We start from the raw sequence: 24,550 nt of genomic DNA on the forward strand, positions 1-24,550 counted from the left end.
CTCAGCTGTCATTCTTTACGCGAATACGAACGGTAACAGCTGCAAGCAGAGGCTTCGTTCACGTGACGCGTACGCCGGCACTGTAGTCTCTCGTAGTGCGCTCTCGGAGTTCCCCGCCTGCGGAGCACGTGTGCAGCCCTAGAGGCGCGTCGTCCGGCGGGTCGGCTGCCCCTGCGGCTCCGGAGCCGTGCGGGCGACGCCGCTTTCGCGACGCGGGGCCTGTTTTCGTGTCGCCGGGCGCAACGGCCCGTCGCCGCTCCGGTGCGTGGCGCGTGACTCAGCTGAAGCAGCTGCGGCCAGCGTCGTTGCCGCGATTGGGCCCCGGCTGTCACGCGGGGGAGACGCAATGTTGTCGGTGCGCGTCGCCAGGACGTGCTGGCACGTGTGTGCGGAGGCCCCAGGCGGAATCGATCGCGGTGCGCTGGTCGCGTGGCCCGGGACCTCATGACGCGCGCGTTTACGTCACGGACCCGAATCGATGTGCGACGTCACGGCGCGTCTTATGTCTGCTTGCGCTTCCCCATTCAGGGCTGGAGAGACGTCACCGAACTCGGCGCTCGGGATTGGAGCCGTGACGTCACGACCCGTGGTTGCGTCACGGCCGCTCCCTTTCGGCTCACGGCCGCTATATAAGCTCCTCGGCCGCCGGTGCGCCCGGATTTTGACGCCGGTTTGCCGACCTCTCAGGCACATTCATGCGGACAGCCTCGACTTCGCTCAACGGGACAGCTCGCGAGAGACGCCCTCTGACAGCACTCTTCGCCAGCGGCCAACTGTAGCAGGCCTGCGGATACCGTCTCACACGCTCGTCGAGCACGGAGCACTCGGCAACCGTTACCCGTAACCAGTGAGTGGCTTTCCTATGGTCGGACGGGTGGGCCCGGGCTGCCTCACCCGCGGCCGACCCGTGCGGTCGACCCTTGACCTCGCGCGCCTCGGCCGCCGGGCAGCCGCGGAGTCCGCGTGACCTACGGACCCTCAGCGGCTGCTCGGCGCCAATCCCGTGCATCCTCCGCCCTCGCATCATTCGTAGTCGTTCTTCGTAGTCGCATCATTCGTAGTCGTAGCCACCGTTGCCGCTCTCGCTGCCGTTACTTGTGGACCGGAGTTTGACAGTATTCGCCGCACGGGCGACGCTAGGATTCGCGTGCATGCATGACGGTCTTTATTGCAGTGTCCGCGTCAATGTCCTTTGGCGTTGTTTCTTGAGTGAATACTTGTTCTGCAGCTCGTATTGTAGGCTCTTGTCGCGAGTGAGTTGCTTTCTCGCGATGCGGGGCGCAGTGGCCGTACCAGCCGCCCCGCGTAGCCAGCGGTAGGGAGCGGGCCGCCCGCGGCTCCCGTTTGGTTGTTGTCCGAGCGCATTGGGGGCAGCTGTTGTGGCCTGGTTGCCCGACGACCCAGGGTTAGTTCGCCACTGCGCCCACTGACGTCACGTTGACGCCATTGTGACGTCACGCGAGTATTGTGGGAAGGGAAGCGTCACAGGGGCCAATAATAGTGTGGTGCCGCGCGTGACGTCAGCGGCCGGTTCGATCGGGCTATTTCGGGATGCTTGTAGGGCCTCTTCTGGCGTCCGAGCCTCGCCGATGACGTTCACGCGCTGTGACCCAGTTCTGGCGCTGCGGTTGCGGTGCCTTCAGAGACCCCGCCTCTGCCTCCCCCTCCGGCCGCTGGGGCGCGCGCGCCCGCCGCGCGGAAGCGCTCGGTTCGCGCCCGCCGCTCTTTTGTTTATACCCAGCGCGGGAGAGGTCAGCGGGTATGGGTAACCTTGACCTTGAGCATTAGTTAGCTGACGTAAAGCGCAGAACGCGCCGAAAACGGACCGCCGACTTCCCTTATTAACGCATACTGGGCAGATACAGCCGCCCAGCTTTAAACATTTCAGCAGTACTTCCGCATTGCCTGGCATGCTCTGCGCGGCCACTGCTGCTGAAGCGATGGTTGTTTGCATACTTGAACTGCACAAAATGCTGTCTTCGATTATAATTTGTCAATAGGCAATATGTTACGTTATTACATCGAAACAGAGGAAAACTTTCTTCATTTAGGCTCGTTATTGCTCTGTTTGTGAAGCCTTCGTCCCGAACTCTCTAGCTGTGTGGACAAACACACTCATCGGATCAGACATACATGTTCAGCCGATAGGTTTTGGTGTTGGCCATAGCCATTCCTTTGTCGTTATTTTCTGTTTGTATTCGCTAGACCACTGCGTTTACTTAGATCTGACCCTCGATATTATTGCTCATATCACACTCTAATACGCTGCATTCCGTTTTCGTTCTCATTTTTTCTCTTTTTTGTCATCTTTGCCAGTAGTATGTTAGTAAGCGATGTCAAGATGCACCGACTCAAGGATTCTTCGACACAATGAGCAGTCTGCAGCTTATATTTATACGGCTTCTGAGCACTAATGTTCGCAAATGGGCACTTGTATTAGGCAACAAGTGTTTAGCTGCTGCCATTACTCTCTTCCGCACGAGGCACGGGGCTGATTAATGCTGTCGTTCTGTATACATGGGGGGAACCTTGGCTTCATAACGCAGTATCTTCCATAGCATCCCATGTTCTAGCTTTCTACCGTCGGGAGATGTTTATTCTTCATCGGTAAAAGGAAACAAACATTGTCGAGTTTAAAGGTACTCCATTACAGCTACGAATTGATATCAAATATTGCTATGTCTGTCACAGTAATGCTACTATAAATATTTGTCATTAGTACCTTCAAAAGGCACATTCCCTCAAGTTGTAAAACATTCTCGGTTTTCTAAAGCCTTCGCCAATGCTGTCACTTATATGACTGCTTGTCAGCGACCAGTTTTGCTACGCTAGACTATTATATTGTCGACAGCATTGATTTCTTATGCTAGCATATCGGTCGTGTGGATGTCCCAACAATTTTCGCTGACACTTCTCTTTCTGCGAAAAGCAAAACATGTACTTACAATGGTGCTTTCGGTCTCACTTGCCCCTCCCCATAGAAATCACATTCCTTTGTATCACTTTTCCTGAAAATTTTCGCCTGCAGGACTGACTTAAACTTGTGCTCAGTCGTTGCCTCCGCAACTTTTCCCCAAGCCTCGCTGTTCTACGCTCGCTGTGCTCTTTGTCTCAAAAGTCACACGGCGCAGCCAGTCAGGTACCGTACTCACAAGGAAATTAAAGAACAGCATGATTTTGTGGTCAGTTCGTACTTGACTGCGGCCTACTCCGTGAATCCCGACCCTGATTACCGAATTCAAAACGCAGTTTCCACAACGCAGCGCTGTATCATTGGCTCAAACTACTCGTGAACCACGTGTATAGAGCTTGCAGGCTTGCCGAGTGACCCTCTTCGCTCCTACACTCGTCTCTCGAGGCTTTCAGGGTTATCTCGGCTGACGATGCACTCCAAGTGGAGGCAATACGACGTCACACCCTTCACTCACTCTACAGAAGTACTTCCTGTTTGGCTAGTTGGTTCATCATAAAGTTGAATGGCGCAAGGGAACGAACACAGGAAGACACAGAGACAGAAAGATACGCCTGTGATCTCTTGCACTAACCTTATCGCGGTTTGAACCTGCCATGCCAGGATCACTCACTCTACTACGTAGAGATACGTGGTAGGCGTTGCCCGGTCGTCGAGACACGCTTACATTAATGGTGCATGACACAATCCCCATCCGCCGGTTTTTTAGGCAACCCTAGTCCTTCTGCAACGACGCATGATTTAGTATAAAACGACTTTTTTGGATTGCAGGTTTGAGCATGTTACACGTAACTCAACAGGTGTGGAATAGTGACTGTGTGCCAGATATGCAAGGACCTCTTATAGCAAAACTATAAGGCCACACTCTGTCTTCGTTCACTGAACACAATGGCGGCCTTTCGCCGACCTCATCCCATCCCCACACTAGTCGCTCTGTGACCTATTGTAGTTAAGGGCGTGGCTTTTTAAAAAAAAAACAGCCTCTACATTTTCACATCGATGATTCCCTGTTCAACACCACTGCATGCTTCCCTTCGTAATAATGGACACCTGTTACAGCACACCCCTGCTTCTAAAGAGCCGCAGAAAGCAGTGGCAGGAAAGGTGTTAAGGAATACGAGGCCAACTTTTAAAACGGCCGTCGCTCCTTTCATAACACCGAGTAAAAGACGGGGACGAAACGCGTGCCTATAGAACATACAAAACATGTCAGGCACTGTAAACGACTCACTCCGATAAATGGGGCATAGCCACAAGATCGGCGTATTTCGTGTGCACTAATGTCGCGAAGCTAGAGCTGGTAGGACCCTTGGCGCTCCTCTGCCCAATTTATTCGCGGGAGCAGTTTTTCTCAAGGGCTTCGTGACACGCAAAAATTAGGCTGGTTGAGGCGTTTACGTTATATTCGCTATTGCACTGAAAAACTCTCACGGCGCATTCGTCAAACCTTTTTTTATGTGACAGCGCTCCGTTATTGGCCAGTGCACAAGCGCAATCCCGTTACCGTGTTCAATGAGACAGTAGCCAGACATGCAGTGCCAACTATAAACTATAAAAACGCCGGCCAGTCATGGTCAGCACTTGCGTGAAAAAAAAAACGTTTTTATGTGTCACCCCTGGTCCCAAAGCGACTGCGTCCTGACGATCCTTACTGCTCCGTGATGTGCTTCATATCAAATTCCTGCAGCATAGCATCAGCCGTCATAGAGAATAATGCTACAGGCCAGCAGGAACTTGTGAGATTAATGTCGTGTAAAAAGGTACTTTTTTTGCAATTTCGCAATTTTTGCAATTTTTTTTTTGCGATACACCGTCGTCTATGAGGAGAGGCCTGTCGAGGCAGCAAGCCCGACGCTTCACTTTTTCAACGACATGTACACTTCTATGTCTGATAGAGTGCTTTATTTCTTCTTTAGGCACCTTGTCATATTTAAAATATGCTGGAAAACAATCGATGCTAAAACATGGCGACATGGAGCATCAACATAAATCTAGAACTTTACAGTTGTTCTTCAGATGTAACCAAAGAATTCGCTGTGGTACGTAGCCCCTACGGTCACAGCAGAGATGTGAAACACGATTTATTTAACGCACGTGCGAGGCAAAGAGGGACTAAGTAGCGAAAAGTTGAAGTGGAAGATCATCTGGTCAGTTTTTGAGGAGACTCGGCGCATGTATTGGTGAATGGCACTGATGTTCCATAGCAGGAAAAACGCAGAGTACCAACAGAGGTCGGAGGCGAAGCAAGCATGCATGTCATGCCATCTACTTATCTTCCCTTGGCCCTGTCCCCCAATACTGCGTCGTGATTTCCTGCTACGGCTAAAAAACAAAAAATAGGGAGTCCTGTTTAAGTACGACTTGTTAGTGTGTTAAACGAAACACTGTCCCTAGTAAAGACAATTATTGATGTCTGGGTAGCATCATCTTATCGGACAGAAGAAAAATTTCCTGGCAGCCACGACTATTTTTGTTACGCAGACGCCTCCAACCCGCTGTCGAAGAAAATAATTATTCCCCCCAAAACAAACTCCGTTTTGCAACTTAGGAGCTGTCCTGTTGGTTGCAAAAACGTCACAACAGCGGTCACGAAACATCAGTGAAAGCCCCTACCTGTTCAGGGCTTTGCTGCGTTCGCCCCCGTCAAGACGCTAGTGTCCGAGTACTTAACAACCAACAGCTGTGAAGCTGCTCCCCACGCGTTTCAGCGGCCCATTTTGGCGACAGATGACCCTTCGTGTTCCCAGGGTCACCAAGTGGATATAAAATGCACTGAGCAATTGGAAGCCACGCAAACTGAAGCAGTTTGAGGCGTTTATGACCGCATGACAACAATTTGGCCAAAGGTGAAGGCGCAGCGTGGTTCAGAGTGGACAGTTACGCTTCTCTGAGCCCGGTTTTAACTTGACGCTGCAAAATAGCACGACTGTCGCTAAAACGCTGCTTTTGCATGATCGTCGAGAAAGCTGAACGCTGATCAAATTTTAAAACTTCCGGAGTTTGGCTGCGCACCCAGACTATGGTTTGCAAGACTCACTTCTCTACTGCCGTCTTATTTGCTTCAGTTCTTAGCACTTAAGTATGTTCTGTGTAGGTATATCGTTGTTCACTGAGGTGATTATCCCTCAAAAGCAGAGGAAGATCCTCTACACAGAAAGCAGCATGGAAAGGGGACACGCAAAACTCGAGGCAAACTAATTCAAGCGGAAAGTGCTAAAGTAAGCCTGCCTTCACCGTCTTTACGCCTTCACATGATGGTGATCCGTTGGTCAGCCTCTTCCCCTGCATGAAACACGTCATTCAAAGGGCTTTTCTCACCCCAAGCGAGCCCAGATGCCTCGACGCCATTAAGCATACCGCGCTTCGAGACACGGAATACAGGGGCGCTAGTTTTGCGTTGACGGCTCAAGCCGTTTCTATCGACAGTGCTGCAGCGGACGAGAGGTGGCTCTCTTCACGCTGTGTCCCTAGCAGGCGGGCGATGGGCGAGCACGCACCGCAAGCAAAGCTTGTAGATTCTGTCCCAGCGCCCTCCCAACGGTGTTTTCTTGACGAGGTGTTAATAGAAGAGGCAACCTTGGGTAGTTTCGTCATCCTCGACAGGAACAAATCTCATTCCACACACTAATCATCGCTTGCGACCTTTGAATTTCCCTCGCTGACGCAAGAGGCGAACAGCGGTGTTGCGCCGCCATTTCATCCTCGGGGAGACGAGGTGGCCCCTTCACGCTCGCGCCTCATATCAGCGGGACGTGACGGCAGTGCACTCAAGAGTCTTCTGACCTCATCTGCGTCCTCGCTCGAGGGAACAAGATCCCAGTGTCTTTCAGAGTCCTTTCTGGCAAAGGCCGCCGAAATGGAGTTGCCACAAGCCTTGGCAGACTTGCGAGGCGCTGCCCATTCGCTCATGTACGCGAACGGGCTACGCCTATGAAGCGTGGGGAACATGCAGTGCCTCCTGAAACCACCGTCCTAATAGGCAGCCAATGTTTGTTCCTTAATTCACGGTGTCCCAACAATTTTTTTACTTTGATCAGTGCTGAGATGCGTTGTTTTCTTGTTATCGCCGATACGTGCAGAGTCGTAGAAATGCGGTACATGTTGGTTTTGTTCAGTTAACTACATAATATCCGCCGCAATGAGAAAATGAGCTCCAAGGGCTGTGAAGAAAGTCAAACTGGAAGCTCATACGTTTTTCTTGCCGTCTGTAGTTAGAAGCCTCGTTATGGAAAAAAAAATTAGCCGCAGGGGCGACAGTGGGAGATTAATCTAGGCAGGCAGACTGGCCTCTTGTGGCTCTACTGTTGCCAGTGCTCCCCGTCGGCCTTTCCCCGCCCACCGGCATTCCCGCGCGCCCATCCCTGGGCGGTCCGCATCGGCGAGAGAGCGGCCGAGTGGGAGGGGAGGCGCGACGCGCGCGCCTCTCCGGTTCTAGTTTCGAAGTCGAGCCTGGAATCTTTGGGCGAATTCTTTCGCGCTGGACGATCGCCTATCGGCGGGGACATTAGAGCAATGTGACTCCAACGTGCGCACTATCTGCGGCCGCAGCGATAAAGGTGCCGCTCGCGGGCTGATAGCACTCGCTCGGCCGCCCGGCGGCTCCACGCAGTCTGCCCGCAGTCGGCGTCGTTCCGAAGGGAGCCCTCGCCGGCCGTCGCTGTCACCGCGCTCTTCCACGCGGCACCTTTCTTGCTGGGCTCCGTGGTGAGCAACAGTGTGAGTATGTGCGCGCCTGTTGCACGCACCGCCTTCCTCTGAGAGCCGCGGCCCCGTTTTACGAGAGTGCTCGCGTTTTGCAACCGCATCCGTCTTGCTTTTCGCGAGCCGCGGCGGCGGCGGCCGAGTACACACCGTGGGTGGCGCCAACGTGAGCACCGTTGGCTATTTCACTCTCCAACGGCGCTGTGCGTGGGATTGTTACCGCACATTAGCAGTCACCACACGATCCCCTGGGTGTCCAACACCTCTAGCCGTCGGGGCGTCGCTTCGCGGGATGTTCAAGCTGTCGTCGAAACTTACCTGTGCTCAGCGTAACGCCTTGCGCCCGCCTGCACGTGCACAGAGTGCGTTTCAGTGCCTAAACGAAGTAGATAGCTGTTTCGCGGTGTTATTATTGGATTTACGATAAAATATCTTTCAACGCGCCTGTCCAGCGCTCAATTTCGACGCGACTACACTCGCTCCCATGAGTAGGAGCACTCGTCCAACTGTCAGTATGCTTCCAGTGCCTCATTTCTGTGACGCGATCGCTAGGCGCGAGTAAACGAGACTTTCCTTTCGTCAGTGAGGCTGGTAAAGGTTTCGTTGAACTTAAACGAAAGCTGTCACGTCCTGTCGGTTGCTACAAGAGATGAGGAGACGGCAGTTTCGGACATCACGAACTGCGGCGTGTCTCTTCTCTTGCGAGCTGAAATCATACCGCACATTTTGTCATTCACTTTATAAATGCTGCCGGTTTCACTTCGTTGTCAAATGTTGGATGTGTATGAAGTATGTTTTGCGCCGTTAGGAGAAATTAGCGGTTCACTTCTTGTCGTCTATTTGCTGACACCTCGTCGCGTTCGATCCACTCTAGTTCACGCCCTTGCCTTCATTTTTATCTTGATCATGTTCATAATAAACACTCTGTGTAAACTGCAAGCAGGCCTCATTTCGGTTTTTTTTTTCGAGGCCTGATTGTTGCCTGTTTCCTAGGGGAGGAAATCAACATGGAAGGCGTTCTAACTTGTATTGTTTTCACTGGTGCTATTCAGAGCCCAATAGATAATGACCTAATATATTGACTAATTGTTTCGGGTATACACTCATTTGTTGAAAACATTCCGTTCTAATATCTTGCAACTCCAATTTCTAGGCTGTTAATCATTTGCTTTCCAAGAGTTATGCGTACAGTTTGTTTACTTTGTTGTTCTGTTACGACTGAAGCATACGCGCCTGATGACATGGTAGCTTGTTTTTTGGCGCCTATTTATCGAGTTAACTCCTCATTTGCCAATAGAACGCCAGCGGCGGCGTCTTAGGATACTTCAATTCTTGCTGAGTTTGTCACGGCACTGCTGTTACCAGATGGCACCTGTAGCTACAGCTTCATGAGAAGAGTACAACGTCGGGGGAATACTCTTCATCTGTCGCTTGTGTGTACTTGTTTGCAGGAAGTTTGGCATCGTGATGACGTCGGAGTCATGCGCTTATGAGGCTTGTGAACAACAATCAGTACACTCGATAGAAAACAGCTTTTTTTTTTCTTTTGCCCAGCAGCCGATATAAGAAACACATAAATGTTAACTATAGCAGGATGCGGTTTGTGTAGAAGTTGTGCGCTGTTGTTTGAAAAGTGACAGATCTGTGCGTCGAAGGCTCCGCGGCAAGCACAGAGAGCTTTTGTGTTCAGCAACACCGCTACATGTGAGAACGATCGTCGGTGTGCAGCCCCTTGAGCAGCTTATGCGTCGTTTAGGCACAGAGCCGCGCGTTGGTAGTCAGTGAACCGAATGATACACATACCAAACTTATCGTGTGGCTTAATTATGAACGCCATACAAGGACAGTTCAGAATCCGATGACGTGCCTATAAATCGCCCTCAAACATGGTGAAAACAGGAACGTCTTTAGACGCGTGCATTGCTGGGCGACTTGGTGCGCGTTTAGCAGAAAAAAAAAACGAATCTGGACCTGCGTCTCGTTTTTTCGTTGTTTTTTTTTTGCTAAAACTTGGTTAGAACTATTTATATTTCTTTTTTATTCATCTTTTCGTTTTGGCTTATATTGTTTAAACAGGAGAAACTGACCTTCGTGTGATAAAGTGGGTAGGCGCTGAGCAAGAGCAAGTTTTTATTGAGTCGTTGGTGTTCTACACATGCGTGACTAATATTTCAGGGATTAGGCTGCCTGAGCTGACATGTTTCGGACTTTGTTCCGCCTTAGGTCGGCTGCGTTACGGCACTTCAGCACCTGTTACCAGCACTCGCTCAGCACCGATAATTGACGGCAAAAAAAACAAAAACGCACTAAAGCACTGAGCTGTGCGCCACAGCTTCCTTTGTGCTGAAAAGAGCCGAGCTGCGTCGGTGTTGATGTGCCAACTGCCAGCGGGCCTCCTGGGGCTCGGGCCGTGTCGATTGTGACGGCGCACACTGCCTGACTCTCCCGTGCAGCCCTCGCGGTGTCTGAGCCGGAAGACCAGCCCAGCCCGAGCGCAGCTGCAAGCTCAGCGGGATCGGAACCCAGCACGGAGCTCGAGTCTGCCTCCCAGGCTCTGGAGACAATTGGGGCTGCACCGTCAGAAACCATGCTGCTCCTTGAATCACCGCAGGTAAGGCGCCCTCTTTTCTCCGCCCATAGTGCGCTCGCGGGCGCCCTGCCAGCAGCGCCGTCTCTCGCGAGAACTGTTTGCCCTGCCCCGATTACGGATGTTTTCATATCGAGTGCCGAGCTATTCCGTGCTTGGCAAGAAAACATTGCGTTAGCCAATTGGCAGTTGTGAACAAAGCGCAGCAAGAAAAGGAAGTGAGGGAGAGAGGGAAGCTGGGCCGCCGTCCCTAGATTCAAAGTCGTGAGTCTTACCTAAGTCGAGTAATTTAACGTTCTAATTGCCAACACCCGTCCACTTGAAGGCTCCTGAGTGCTTACACGTGTGCTCGTTCTTGGCTGACATATTTCATACAAGCTGTGGTGGAAACGCTGTTCCTATTCGTTACCTATAAATGCGTATCTGCCCTCCCCTTTGCCCCCCCCCCCCCCTCCTCCATTCTCGTGCGGTGGGAAGTATCGTTATCTTGCTATTTTGCAAGATAAAACAGTTCAGCTTTCTTTCGATGGTGGTGCAGGCGCTAAGCAACATGAAAGGGAATGCCTGATTATCATACAACCAACAGTTCTTCGGCGAGTGTAAGCAAATAGCCTAGTTCTGTTTCCTTTGCCCCGTTTATTTCTCTAGATGAATGATCCTCACAAGTTTTTTTTTTTTTATCAAGTTCGACTCGAAAGTAAGGATAAACTTGGCTCTTGAGAATGAACTCAGTGTTTTCTTTCATAATGCCTGTACACAAACCTCTACGCATGACGTGATTTTCTTGCTTTGTACGCGTCACGTGCGAACTCTGTAAGCCTGGACGAGCAGACAAACTGGTACACTTGGCCTGTGACGAAGCAGCATGGTGGAGAGGTGTGGGAACTCCCGAAGCGCCGCTGGCTTCCGCGCTGAGCAGTTCGCTGCGCCACATGACACGTGGTTGGACCCACTGCGAGATACGTGGCACACTGCAGCACCATGCCTCGTGGCTCCATATGCTACGAAGCAGTAGGACCTGAGCGACGAGAGCGGTATTGAGCTGGCGGCATCGAAATTGGATGACATCCAACGCGCCCCCAGATACTGTGGCAAGCAGAGACCTGCGCATGCGACCCGGGAGGTCTTTTGTCATTGTATAGTGCTATCGGTGGCGCAAACACCGTGCCGCGCATCCGCTAATGCAATCTACCACGTTTGGCCGGTTTCGGCTTGGAACGGCGCCGCGAGGGGGTGGCGTGAGGCGGGGGGAGCGCCGTCGACCGCTGGCTCCAAGCCCAGATGTGCGAAAGAGCCCCTTTAATTGTTTGGGTTTTCAGTGATAGCACAAATATGCATACTGTATAGAGAAGGCACAACCTTCTCCGAACCAAGCCAGGCGCACCGATCTGTGTCCGTGGTTTACTCTCATATCGTCGCCCATCACGAACGAGTGTTCTGCGGCAATTCCATGTCACTCCCGCGGTCCTACTTTGTTTTGCGAATTTATGTTTCAGCTCAACATCCAAGAAAAATTAGAGACCGTTCTGTAAGCGAGCCTCTGAAGATATATGTCGGCGTGCTGGTATTCTGGCGCGGTTTTCGAGTGATTCGGGTGGTGCTCCACGAAGTGGGCATCTGGGAAACGAACCTAGGCTTAGCAGCTGAATTTAAGAGAACACTTGCGTTGCAATGGAAAGAGCACGGTGAAATATTAGATAACGTACTGCTTTAGAATTCGTATCTTGCGATACGGCAGGTTCTGGATATCGTAAGGCAGCCTCTACGTGTAGTCCGCAGCAGAAATATTCGGCCCGAAGAGTTGGTCATAAAGCTACACTGGAGAACAGGCGGAGCACATGGGCCCCGCCTGTTCTTCACCTGTTTTGCAGTGTCGAAGTGTGTAGCCGCGTTACTCACTTTTCTTTCGGGCAATTCATCATCATCAGCCTGACTACGCCCGCTGCAGGACAAAGGCCTTTCCCATATCTCCCCATTAACCCTGTCCTGTGCCAAAGGCAGCCACCGTAACCCCGCAAACTTCTTAATCTCCTCCGGCCACAAAACTTTCTGCCACCCCCTGCTACGCTTGCCTTCTCTTGGAATCCAGTCCGTTACCCTTAAGGACGAGCGGTTATCTTGCCTTGGCATTACATGCCCTGTACAAGCCCATTTCTTCCTCTTGATATATGTTCCCCATTTTCCCAAAAATCTTGAAACCGTAAATATAGACCCCAGTTTAGACTTAAGGCACGATGCAGGCATGTGTACTTTCGAGATTTGCTAACCCATTACACCTGCAGTCTGCTCTTAAAATCAACGCGTTTGAGTTACTGCCCCACCAGCTTCTGGTCGTGGCGTCTAGTGTCTCCACTTCCACATGCGCGTATCTGTCAAAGAAGAAAAAAAAATGCTCGTGCTCTTAAGTGCGGGAGGTCGTGGGAGGAAGAGGGCTTTAAGCGATGATGTGACAACTATTTCTAGTCCATAATGCGCCCACTATCACGCGCCTGTTGCCATTAGCGCCATTGTACTAGCCAAACTGCCATGATAGCACGTGACTTCAGCGTGCAACTTTCTCCGGGCTCAATATTAGTTGTCTGCTTACAAGGAACTAGACAGACTTCAGATGTAGTCGCGATACAATGAAGCGCCATTGCAGAGGGAACCCGGCGACGGCTCCGCCGTTGGGTCGTCGGGAAGAAAGAGGCTCGAGAAGTGGTGCTGCGTCAAACGCAGCTCTGCGCCGATTGTGCGCGCATGCAGCAGGTGGAAATTCCAGCTTCCCTGTCGCTGGAAAGATGGAGCGCAGGAGCTGCCGGCGCGAAAACACAGACGTGCATCTCTCATGTGGGGTGGGCCGGTTGACATCGAAAACAAGTCGTTAGCTTGCGCTAATACATCTCGGCGGGAATCGCTGCTTGAGGGTTTGCTACTGCTCGCAAGTGGTAATGCACGTTTCGACACACGTCGCCGAGGCGCCGAACATGTGCGCCTTGTGCTTCACAGAGCACACTGCGTCCGAGGTGCCGCTGTTTCGAAATGGCCGACTGGTTCGAGCGGCAGCTGTCACTGCCGCATGGTTTCTGTAGAGTTCAAGACTGAGCGCGGCGTATCTAGTCCCTGAACACGCGCCCGAGAAGAGAAACGATTTGCTCAGTTAGGCCAAATGCGAATTCGGTGCGCTAGCTGTGCGGTTTTCACTTCGGTTCCGGTGTTCGGATCCAGTGCTCACGGATGGCAGTAGTTAGGATAGCGATAATAGGTTAATGTCCATAGATGCGGAATCTCTACTTCACATTCATAAAACCCTGGTAGTCCTCATAGCACTCCTGGAGCTGTGCTGCAGCGGTCAAGCGATACGCCACTGCCCTTCTATGGCAGGTGCTGCCATCGGTGGGGCTTATTTGGATTACTTGGATTGGGTTGCGACCCAGGTTGCTCCTTCTGCGCAGCCTCTCGCGGTTAATTGAGATGCCACCTGAAACGGCGAGCAGCCTGCCACAAAGCAGGCTTCAGACAAACATACACACGAGGGCTAAATGGTGGAAATGGCCACTATAATAAAAAGCAAATCTTCAACGTTAAAGACAGTAGGCTCTCATGGCAAGGAAGACATTGTGACAGGACGGGGCATGACAGCAACGAGGCCAGATTAGCAGAGGCCCAGGTAGTTTGCGCGCTGTGCTGTCGCCGGGGTGCAGTATGCACTAAGCGGTGGGGCGCAGCCCATAGCCGATCATATCTGAGCAGTTTTTCCCCCGTCTTCCGCGCTGATAGCGGTTTATTGCAAACAGAGTGGAAAGTGGGCGGATGCGAGACCTTCCATCATGCCTGGAAAACGCCCAACGTTTTGTTTTTGGTTTTTGTGGGGTTTAATGTTCCAAATCAACTCAGGCTACGAAGAACGCCGTAGTGGAGGTGTCCGGATAATTTCGACGACCTGGGGTTCTTTAACGTGCACTGACATCGCACAGTAGACGGGCCTCTAGCATTTCGCCTCCAGCGAAATGTGACCGCCGCGGTCGGCATCGAACCAGCGACTTTCGGGCTAGCAGCCGAGCACCATAACAACTCAGCCACCGCGGCGGCTCGAAGAAAGCGCCCAATGAACCGGATGTCTTATAAATTAGACGCGCTGTTTGAAATCATGTCGCTGTCCAAGTGACTGACACATATATCGCCATTCGTCGGTTACCTCTATAGCGCTGACCAAAGAACTTGGAGGACGTGCGCCCGCTGCGGTTTACTGGGGCTCATGATTCGTGGCCGCCTTTTCTGGTCCGCCTTTTGCGTCGTGGCGTTGGGCCGCGTGTCGTGAGCGCCGCGCGTCAAGCGCAAGTCGCGTGGCAGAGCCGCGGTGGCGGAATCGCATGTCCTCGAGGCTCATGACAGACACCTGCATCGCTGGCGCATCGGAAATCCAGGGCGCCTTCAAACAATGGGTTGCGTTACGTGCAGGCTGCGCTTCGGGGTTGTTCCTGCACATGCGAGGCGCGTTCGTCTTTTTTTTCCATTGTGGGCCGCGGTTTGTTCTTTTTTTTTTTTTTGGCGTCAGCCGTCAGGAGCCGATCGTCGCGGCTGCTACATGGCGCGGAGCGGCGCTCTAGAGCGTCCTGTCTCCTCTGGAGTGAATTTCCTCCGCGCTAGATCGATGGGCGAGGCCTATTCCTCATTTTCTTGTCCACACCTGCGCATTTTTGTTACGCGCCGAAGCCATAGTCGGAAGACGCGAAATTTGCCGTCTCACTTTGTGTCTTTTTTTTTGCCTTTTGCAATGATACCGACGCGCCCCGTGTGACAATGGTCAGTGTCTCGCAACGCCTGCATTTTTTTTCTTCGCCCTCGGTCCCGCCTTTCGCCTGGCGATATCGAGAGCGTTACTGCCGCGATTATGGCCAGGTACAGTTTTGGTCTCTCGCATTTCTTTTCCGCGTGTATGTATTTCGAGGCGGTCGCATTGTGGCGCTTTCAATTGAAAACGATTTGACGGAAGGCTATCCGCGCGCGCGGCGGCTGGTGATGAATGGGCCTGTGCGCAGCATGCCGCGGCTGCGCGGAGCCCGCCTCGGCGACTCCGCAGGCTGCGCCGCCGCACGTGTTGCGCGACCTCGCCGAGTCGCAATCGGCGCCGTCTTGGTGCCATAATGCGTCGCGGAGCGCACCTACACCCACTCACGGTTATGCGCACGGTTTGCATTAGGATCAGCCACATTATACTCCAGAACGTCTGTCCGCATGACACGAGCGGCAGTCAGTCGAAGTGCGAAGTTATATGACTTCCCGCCCCCATTAATACCGGGGTTATAACTAAGTACAGACTGAAAAAAGTGTGCTACATGGCTACCTTTCGGACGGAAATTCGAGTCAATTTCGGCGTCAACTGCTGAAATTTCGAGGCATTGGTCGGCTGAGAATGGGAGATGAAAGCATTTTGTGCTCAGAATCAGCGCATACTTTGCGGAATGCATACTTCTTCATGGCGCGTTAATGGGACCTCTTAACCAACCGCCGCAGTTAGCACACTGCTTTCAGGCTCAGCCGCTATTGTTTTAGAACTCTGGGCCTTATACTTATCTACAGGTTCCGTACACAAAGATAATGTTTGCGGCTTGATGACACCTGTTGAGAGTTCTGGTCCAGGTATCCCGCAGAGGTTAATTTTAAAGTGAGAGATTCTGTGGCATTACATTCCATGGCAGTGCTCGGGACAACTGATTTATTCTCGCAAACTTCATTTATTTGCTTTTGGATTTGTTGGAAAACATTAATTTATGACTATGCGTTTCCTGCCAAGCTTACCGACGTGGTTCCCAAAACCTTGCTGGAGCATAATGTGCACAGTTGAGCTTGTCAGGCTGTTGAGGTCATCCGACTTGCTTACTTGAGTCTTGCTCTATGTCTGGAAGCTAAATGAAAGCAATAGGCGTTTCTCAGCTATGTAATTCAGTGTTCACAGTAGCTCAAACAAGTCCAAAGCATCTTCGTCAAAGGCCTCCGACAAAGATGGTTTGGCGTTTCAATTATCGCGGCAGTTGTCTTCTTTCTTTAATACTCCGCTCATGAATGCGCTTCTAAATTGACGCGTTCCTGCTATTGTATGCGAGCCTAATGTGTCTTGACTTTTCCTGCTGGTACAACTGCTGTGTGCCATAGTTTATGCCATCGCCAAGCAGACCCATCTCGGGAAATACTGTTGCACACACGGTGACCTAGAGAAGGGGAATGAACTTTAATGCGAGAGCCATCAGCAGCAGCGGCAACGCCAACGTCAATGCGAACGCACCTTTCAATGTTTTCAATGCAGTTTCTTACGGCGCCTCGAAACGTGTGTCGTGCTGGCGGTGACGTTTCACGACACGGAGCACGATTCCCAGCGCCCTCGGCCCTTGGCGATCAACAGCCTTTGCGTCGCTACAAATGTACTACGTTCGAAGGGAAGGAGTAAATATGACGGCCAACGAGCCTCCATCGCAGAGCAAACCGCTCTTGTTTGCGAACAGTGTTCCTCCTGCTGCGTGTCTTTGAAGGGTGGTCACCACTGATGGCTGCTCCGAGTTGCCGCCTAGCGGTGCAAGGGGCGCGTACTGCGCGGTCGCTCATAGCGCAGCCTCAGAGTGAGACGACATAGCCGCCCCCGACTTCGCGGGCGCTAGCGACCCGAGTTCGCGCAATCGAAGTGTTCGTGACGTCGCGCTGCTTGCTTCGATGATACGAGGTGCGCACTCGAAGTTATCGTTTTCTCGCGCGCCCTAAAAGGCGCGCTGTGTGCGGCCACGCTTTCTCGCTCCCCGTTCGTACGGCGCTTATCGCCATTAAAATACGTGCACGAGTAAAAATAGGGGGTTCCGGGCCGCAGGTAGGCCGCCGCCGCGCCCCCCCCCCCCCCCCCCCCCGACCATCGGGAGGATATCGCTATCTTTCTAAAAGAAGCGCGCATGCATTGCTATCGAATGTTTACGTTGCCGCCGCTGATAAGATGAGCTCGAGTGAGAAATTCCATTCCCAGAACGTCAACAGATAAGTCCCGCGCGCATAAGTGCAGAGCCGCCGCGCGTGCACCGCTTGCGTCACGCCGGTGCCACTCGTGCGTCCGCCCGCCACTCCAGACCGCCAAGCCCGCGCTAATCGCGGCCCCCTTTCTTTTTGCGCTTCCCTCTTCGCGAGTTGTTCGCGCCTTCGTTTTTGCCGCCTTTGCGTCGAGTCGCTGGCACTTGTAGCAAAAGCGCTTACAAGTAGTTTCTTTATCGCCGGTTTCTTCGCCTACGCCCACTTATGTCGCGCTAAGGATGCCGGACGCGACGCGCGGTCCCCAGCGTTGGTCCCCGAGCAAGCACTCGGACAATGGTCGCGCGTGTTATTGATGACAGGCCACATAGACACGAAGCACTCGAGTTAAAAGCCCGTGTGCGAGGCGACGAAAATTACGCAATCGGCATTGGGCCAAGTGCTGTAAGCTCTCCTTTTGCCCTGAGATCAGTGACCGTGGTGGTCATAATTGCGAAAAAGAAACGCACCTTCTTAGGCTAGCGGCACGCAGCCAACTTCCGGTTTCTTCGCACAGGTGCCTCGTTATCGAACGCGTGAATTCGTCACGCGCTCTTGTTTTTAACACTTCGTTAAATGCTTCATTACTGATCGGCATTAACAACTGCGCCATTTAGTACACTCAGGCCAGCAAGCCTTGCGCCGCTTGTGATAAGCACTGTGAACTACAATACAGCTAGAGGCACTGCAGTTTCTTCTAGTCAATACTTTGAAGTGTATCATTAGCGATAAGAATATCTTGCCGCTGCAAAACAGTCTTCTCCACACTGCACAAACTTTGGCCTCACCGCAAAGCTTTAGCTCGATTGGGTCCTTTACTATTCCCTGAAATCCAGGGCTCGACAGAAACACGTCTGGTCAGGTATGTTCATGGCGGAAATTCTTCAAGCGCCGACCAATCGTTTAAAAAAAAAATGACGTTTCGGCCCCGGCTTACAGGGGCCTTGTTCACTTTAATTCGAAGGTATTTACGTAACTCTCTTTGTCAAAAAAATTAGAGGCGTCCACACAAAACATTCGAGGTCAAGCCACGGAGAAAAATAGATAGGACCCCGGATTCTGCTGATAACAGCACGTGACTAGTGCTTCATCGGGTGGAGCATCCCACAGATGGCGTAGCGACGTAATCCTAGGCCCTCGTAGAACGCTGCATTTTGTTTCGCAGCAATGTCGACAGGTGGCGCGTTGGCCAAAACCGTGCCTGCGAGGAGGCTAAAGAAAGGGAAAGACCCTGCACAAAGGCGCGTCGGTGAGCGAAGGGGAGACGTGGGGGAGGAGGGCACAGGAAAACGCTGAGCGTGTGAGGGCAGCGTGGCACTATCGGCGCGCTCGAGTGCATGTGCGCTCCAATCTCACCCCGTTGTGACGGCGGGAAAGTGCCGCTGGCACTCTCTCCACACGCATCTTCCCTTTTCCCGCCACTCTCTGCGCATGACCTGTCCTGGTTTTGCTGCAATAGGCGGGCGTAGCCGCAGTCTTCTACAAACTTCTTCCGGCGTTGACCAATCACTGAGGCGAAGTGTTTTAGCAGTTAAACAGCGAAAGATATGCGATTCGCGCGCCGAGTATAGCTGCATCGGCCGAGAGCGAAAGAAGTGTCAGCAGAGTGTCTTCTAGGACCGGTTGATGCCGACAGGCAGGTCTCTGGAGGGGGTTAATGGATAATTACTCGCTTACTTCGCGGGGAATACGAAACCGCGCGTGTACGGGGCGAGAACGAGAAAACACCCTGACAAACGCGATGTGTCAACACTTCTCTAGGTGTCTGCTGGTTTTATTTATTTCCCGTACCTTGAAACAATGTGGCATTTTAGAGATAAGTGGGGATGAACAGGACTTGAAAGCAAACAAAAGAAGCAGAACTACACAGTAAGTAGCATAGTGGGGCAAAAGTAATAAGTGTGACACATGTGTGTCATGAAATGCGTAAAATCGAAAAGAGGAAAAGAAGTGACTCGCAAGAAATACGCAAGCAAAAACTACAAAATGAAGCGCATCAAAAATATAAAATGCAAAACTTAAAAAACTAAAAGTGGAAATAAATGAATAGAAAACACGCAGGCGAAAGTATACAAGATGAAACAATGCGGCAATGCATGGTGTTTCTGTTTTCTCTGAAGGAAAGAGTATGTTGATTTGGGAGGAAAATGATGCCTGAAGAAAGCATTATCGTCGCCTAAAGCTCGCGTTGTCAAGCATAATACACTACTGCAACACCATCGGAATGCTGCTCTCGTCCCTTGCATGTTCCTTTGTCACACCTGAAGACAAAGCGCTGGCTGTGGAACTTTCAGTGTGCCGTCGTGCTTCAACCTCCACTCACCCCACACCCATCATAGCTCACATGGAGCGCTTGGCTTGGGATGCATCGCCTGCAGACCGCTATCCCTTATCCGAAAGGCCTCCAGAATCGCCATTGGAGCAATAATATTTGTTTATAAAAGCTATTTTTCCTTCTCATCACCGCCTGCTAGTTTGTCACCTAGCGTAGCTCCTTCAGCCCTTGCGTGTCGATATCACCATATTGTAAACACTTGAGGAGAGGCAGTAAATGCTACCGCATTCCAACCAGAGTTATCGCAACGACATCGGCTGCAGTTGATTTCAGGCAGTAATTATTTACAGTTTTAATGAGGCTACACAAAGCGTTAAAACTTCTTGTACAGAAACGCCGTCTAATATTGAACGTAACGCCTTATCTTTGGAGGATTGGGGAATTTTTAAGGTTACCAGCACAGTGTTTAGACGAGCTTGACACCGCAGCAGCCTCGCCTGCTGCGGTTCGCATAAATGCATGCTGAAGCGCTCGGTAGGGCACGTCAGGAAGGCCCACTGTCAGGGATGAAGTAGTCCCCTCAAAGTCCCGTCCCGCACAGCCGAAGTGAAAGCTTTGTCCCTCTCGACCATTTTTCAACCCGATAAGCTTACACCTTCGAGGCAGCAGCCGCCCACGCGCTCTTCGCGCAAGCCGAGGTGTTGAAACGGGCTAATTGGTACATAAATGACGGCAAAATCGTCGCTTGAGCAAGACGCAGGGGCGAAGATCAAGACAATACGTAGCGAGTCATGTTGCGTTGCCTTGCTATGCGCTCTCGTGCCCTGTTCAAGTAGCGCTGTTCGCGTGCAACTCTTCAGCGAACAGCTCTCCAAGATCCCAGCGACGCAAGACACGAACGTGCATTTCTGCCTGGCAGCTTTTGCGCCCATGTGAGGGGCTGCCTGGTCATCTGCGCGACCCGCACGCAGGCTTCTGATTGGCTCGCGTTAGTAGATTTGCTTTCTCTCTCTCTCTCTCTCTCTCTTTAACGCAGTTGAGAGGAAAGCGATGCCAAGACTGATGAGATGCACGGGGCATAGCAGATGCCCCTCTTTCTCTCTAGTTGCTTTTATCATTTTTTAATATGTCGCACTATATGCCCGAAAAGTAATCACCACCCCGAAACATCGCATGCAGCTGTTTTCTGTGACGTTGGGATAGCTGATGCAAGAGCTACCACGCTTCCCAATGATTCCTTGGTGCAGGCGCGCGTGCTCAGCCGGCCTCGCGCGTACCAAGTTTGGTGGAACAGAAATGAGAGGGCAGAGGTTCTCACTTGCGCGGTAAAATACCTACCTCTGTTGTGACTAACTTGGCTTATCCTGCGCTAGAACCTTGATCTTACTCGTCGAAGCTGACGAGAAACTTGGGTCGAGAAGAACATGCGGTATAAGCAGATGGTTCTGAACAGAGGCGTGAGGGAAATTAAAATGAGTCGCCGCCCACTTTTGACAAAGTCTTCCTCACTCCCCTCCTGCCACGGGTACGTGCGCGCCGCTCCGAGAGCTCAAGTCCACATCTTTTGCGTGATTGATAGCTCAATTGTGGATCTCCTCACGCAGTTATGCATTTTCGCAGGGGATGGTAAATATTTTCGCCTCCATCAAAAGCTTAACTTCGTGACATTTCGTATGCATAGCAGCTGAGGTGTTGAAGCGTCTACTTCATGGCGCTGGGCCTGTGCTCCGTACGCTTGTGGAGGTTTTTTGCCTGCTTCCTCTCCGACACACGACTGGCGCCACTCAAATGAGGCGCGTTTATATTTCGGTCCGCAACCTTGAACCGGGTTTCTAATAAACCTGTGCTCGGACTTAAGACTGCGGAGAACAGAGTAATTCAGTCGCTCCCTCATAGTTTTGTTTTTGCCCAAAACAAACAGCTCGTTCTGAAAACCGAAAGGAATGTGTTGATCTCGCCGCCGTTAAATGTCATGTGACAACAAAGACTTGCATTCGAAGCAACTGTTGTGCAAAAAAAAAGATAAATTACACACTCAACAGCGGGCTACTTTGCGAATCAGTTGGGCCACGCGGAACAAGTTTTGCCACACCGTTGTTGACAGGCTTCAAACAACGGGATTAGTCTTTGTCAACGCACACCATCTGTATTGCGCCTCTAGCGTCAGAAAGCGATTTGTTCGCCGGGCGCGACCAGCTGACAGCCGTATGTGAAAACAAAGTCGAAATGCACCTTATTACGGCGAAGCAGCGCCGATAGCAACGGCTAAAGCAAGAAAGAGAGGCGCTCAGCAGCAACGGGCTCGTTTTATTGTCGTCGTCGTCGCAAGTTAGGAAGAGTGATTAGGGAACGCCACAAGTGTTGGAGGCGCAGAAGCGACGCCGGCGCAGCTTCGTTGCGAAGGCGAAACCAGCGACCCGGTTTCGCACCTTGCCGCGACATTCGCTTTTCCTGAGACACAGATATAAAGCTGGGAAGCCACTTCAGGCGCACCAGTTCTGAAGAGTACGCTCCAAATGGCGCGCATGATACCTGTGCTGTCATTTGAGAGCGTGTATAATGAGGTACAGTCAGCGGAAGCACGACTGCCTCATCTTTTCTAGATTCATTTGCCCTTTTCCGTGTCGTAAAGCGGCGCCGTGTTTGCAGCCTGTCGCTCTCACGCGCCGGCAGGCGGAGCTAGCGTACAGAGTCCCCTTAGAGTCCCACAGACGCGATGCGCAGCCGCTTTATTGCGGCCTTGCAGCTCCCAGACGTGCGTGCATATTGGCGGCCTGACAAACACGTCGGGCCGTCAAGGCACTGCGTAGGGAACTCCCAGAGAGAGATAGACGACTGACGACTAAAGCACTGGCGCAGTGAGAGGTGCTGGGAGGCGCCCATTGCAGCGACCTTCCAGATGGCTGCTGTGGGCGCACGTCGCGTCTGAATCGAAACTATTCAGCAGGTCTCTTTTCGTGGCGGACCAAACGGGACTGTGATAACCTCACATGTGCGTACTTAACCTTTGAGCCTGCGCCGATGATAGTAGTTCGCGTTACTCTGGCGTGAGGTCTTGCTCGCACTCGCGCAGAAGACGTGCACCTCAATGCTGATTCCCGGCGCGATTCGCCATGCAGCAAGTCATCTCGGCAGTCGCAGTGCGGCACATGCGCAACTCCTTGACGATCTCTTCCGGTCGCTGGCAGAAGTCGAGACGAACTGCTTTTCCGGCCTCTGCGACTGGCTGCTGGAGAGTTACGACAAATTCGAGGCAGCCTGCCGCTTCGGTCCCCAAGATGCGTTCGTTCTCATGTTTTATACGCACTGGCATATTACTGCTGACCAAGCCGTGCAATCATGCGTGCAGCGCAATGCCGTTATGAAAGCTGCGCCCTGTTCTTTTCACGCCTTCGGGCTGCAGCTACACGCTAATACGTCATTCCTATTTTTGCATACCACGTACACCTACTTCATGCGGTTCTGTTAAAGTCAACTTGTGAAAATGACGCGCACCCTTGTGGCCGCAACTTCACAGAGGGGATTCATTGGCGCAGAGCAGGGGAGGTTTGTACACAGCGCTTGCATAATACCCTAAGCTTAAAGACCAACGACTGAACTGCATGATTCAGACCCACGTAAGCACAGTAAACCCATTTGGTATTCATTTTTACCGGGAGCTGATTGCTGCATTGTTGCCTTTCTACACTGTTCCTCATTGGCAGAGAAGAGACAAGCGGCTTCTCGACGATGTCAATACTTGTACGTTTTACTAGTGAGAACATTTTTGCCGTTTTCTTTTATTCAGTATTTTCCATCCCCCGCGCGATTTCGTTTAAACGCTGCCTTAACCAATTCCTGAGAAGCACCAGGGAATGTGAAAGTGAAGCAATCATTGCAATCTACTAAAGCCCCAAACAAATGACTAAATATTTATCCCTTTTTATTTCCAAACTAGATGCATTTCACGAGAGTGTGTATTCAAAGGCGTAGCAGCGGGCACTTACTGCAACGTCTTAACCTTTCGCATCTTACTAACGCTTGGCAGGGTTACTCGGATGGACCATGAAAATCCATTGACATCACTCTGACCTCCATGGAAGTCACAAAATCCCAAGGCAGTTTTTTTTTACGTCTTGTAAAGAAGCTTTTTTATTGTTGCGACAAATCTGGATGTCCAGCAGCGATTTAAAGTATATTTATAGCATGTTAAAATCGCTTTTACAGCGTTTCCAGCGACTGGGATGCATGAAAGGTACGCTGAAGGAGATGAAAGGTTGAGACTTGAGGGGCCTGATAGCAATTTGACTGGGAGCCAAAACGTCAGTGAGAACGCTCAATTCATTGAAATGTTAGTTGATGACGAACTGTGGCCGCAACTTTGGCCAAATCCAATGCTGAACCCCTCAAGCACTGGGAATATAGCTGCTATATTGGCCTCATTATTCGTATGCATTAAAGTGCAGCATGAGCCAAACAATAGCCCATTCGACAGATTTCGAGGCATAGGTGCTTAAGAGAAAGAGCGCCCTCCTCCTGAAAACATTTAATTTTATTCCAAATAGGCACTTTGTTATTTTCTGGCTTTGGGTATCTTTCTCTTTGCACTACCTTTTATAAAAGTAAGATGCGAATTATAGTTATCACCTTGTCATATCACAGTTTTTCATCCTCTTTTTTTTTTGCAAATGACAAACAGTGAGCCGACCGCATCACCAAATTCGGTCGGAATAAATGAGGCCTATTTATACACATGCAGGTGATTAGTAACGGACGGTGCAACCGAACCTTTGTAAACGACGCAGCTTCCTCCTCTAGTTCCTTCATCCTTGATCCACCCACATGTAGTCCACCTTCCCCCCTAAAACAGAAACCTGGCTATGCCACTGGCCACATTCGAGAAGAAATCGCCGAGCCTCGGCATTCGGTCATTCACTGGAGCAGAAAATTCCCCGTAATGATTGCTTGCATCCGTATTGCTTAGCTGTAGCCATACTGGCTTATCAGCACG

General features: G+C 51.5%; 1 protein-coding gene across 6 annotated transcripts in view; it reads left to right on the top strand.

Moving 5' to 3' along the window:
• Positions 1–382: 382 nt before the first annotated feature.
• Positions 383–24,550, top strand: part of Hr38 (Hormone receptor-like in 38) — a 44,677-nt gene continuing 20,509 nt past the window's right edge. Inside the window, exons 1-2 of one of the 6 annotated variants that reach the window (XM_077646804.1) lie at positions 383–847; positions 10,126–10,283. In XM_077646804.1, the coding sequence (XP_077502930.1) occupies positions 10,260–10,283 (24 nt within the window). In that variant the 5' untranslated portion in view covers positions 383–847; positions 10,126–10,259. Of the gene's footprint in view, positions 848–7,388; positions 7,688–10,125; positions 10,284–24,550 lie in introns of those variants that run through there. The other 5 variants (XM_077646803.1, XM_077646805.1, XM_077646807.1 and 2 more) reach the window with 5 other exon arrangements.

This window comes from Amblyomma americanum, chromosome 1 (assembly GCF_052857255.1).
Source record: "Amblyomma americanum isolate KBUSLIRL-KWMA chromosome 1, ASM5285725v1, whole genome shotgun sequence".
In the NCBI taxonomy this organism is placed as follows: domain Eukaryota; kingdom Metazoa; phylum Arthropoda; class Arachnida; order Ixodida; family Ixodidae; genus Amblyomma; species Amblyomma americanum.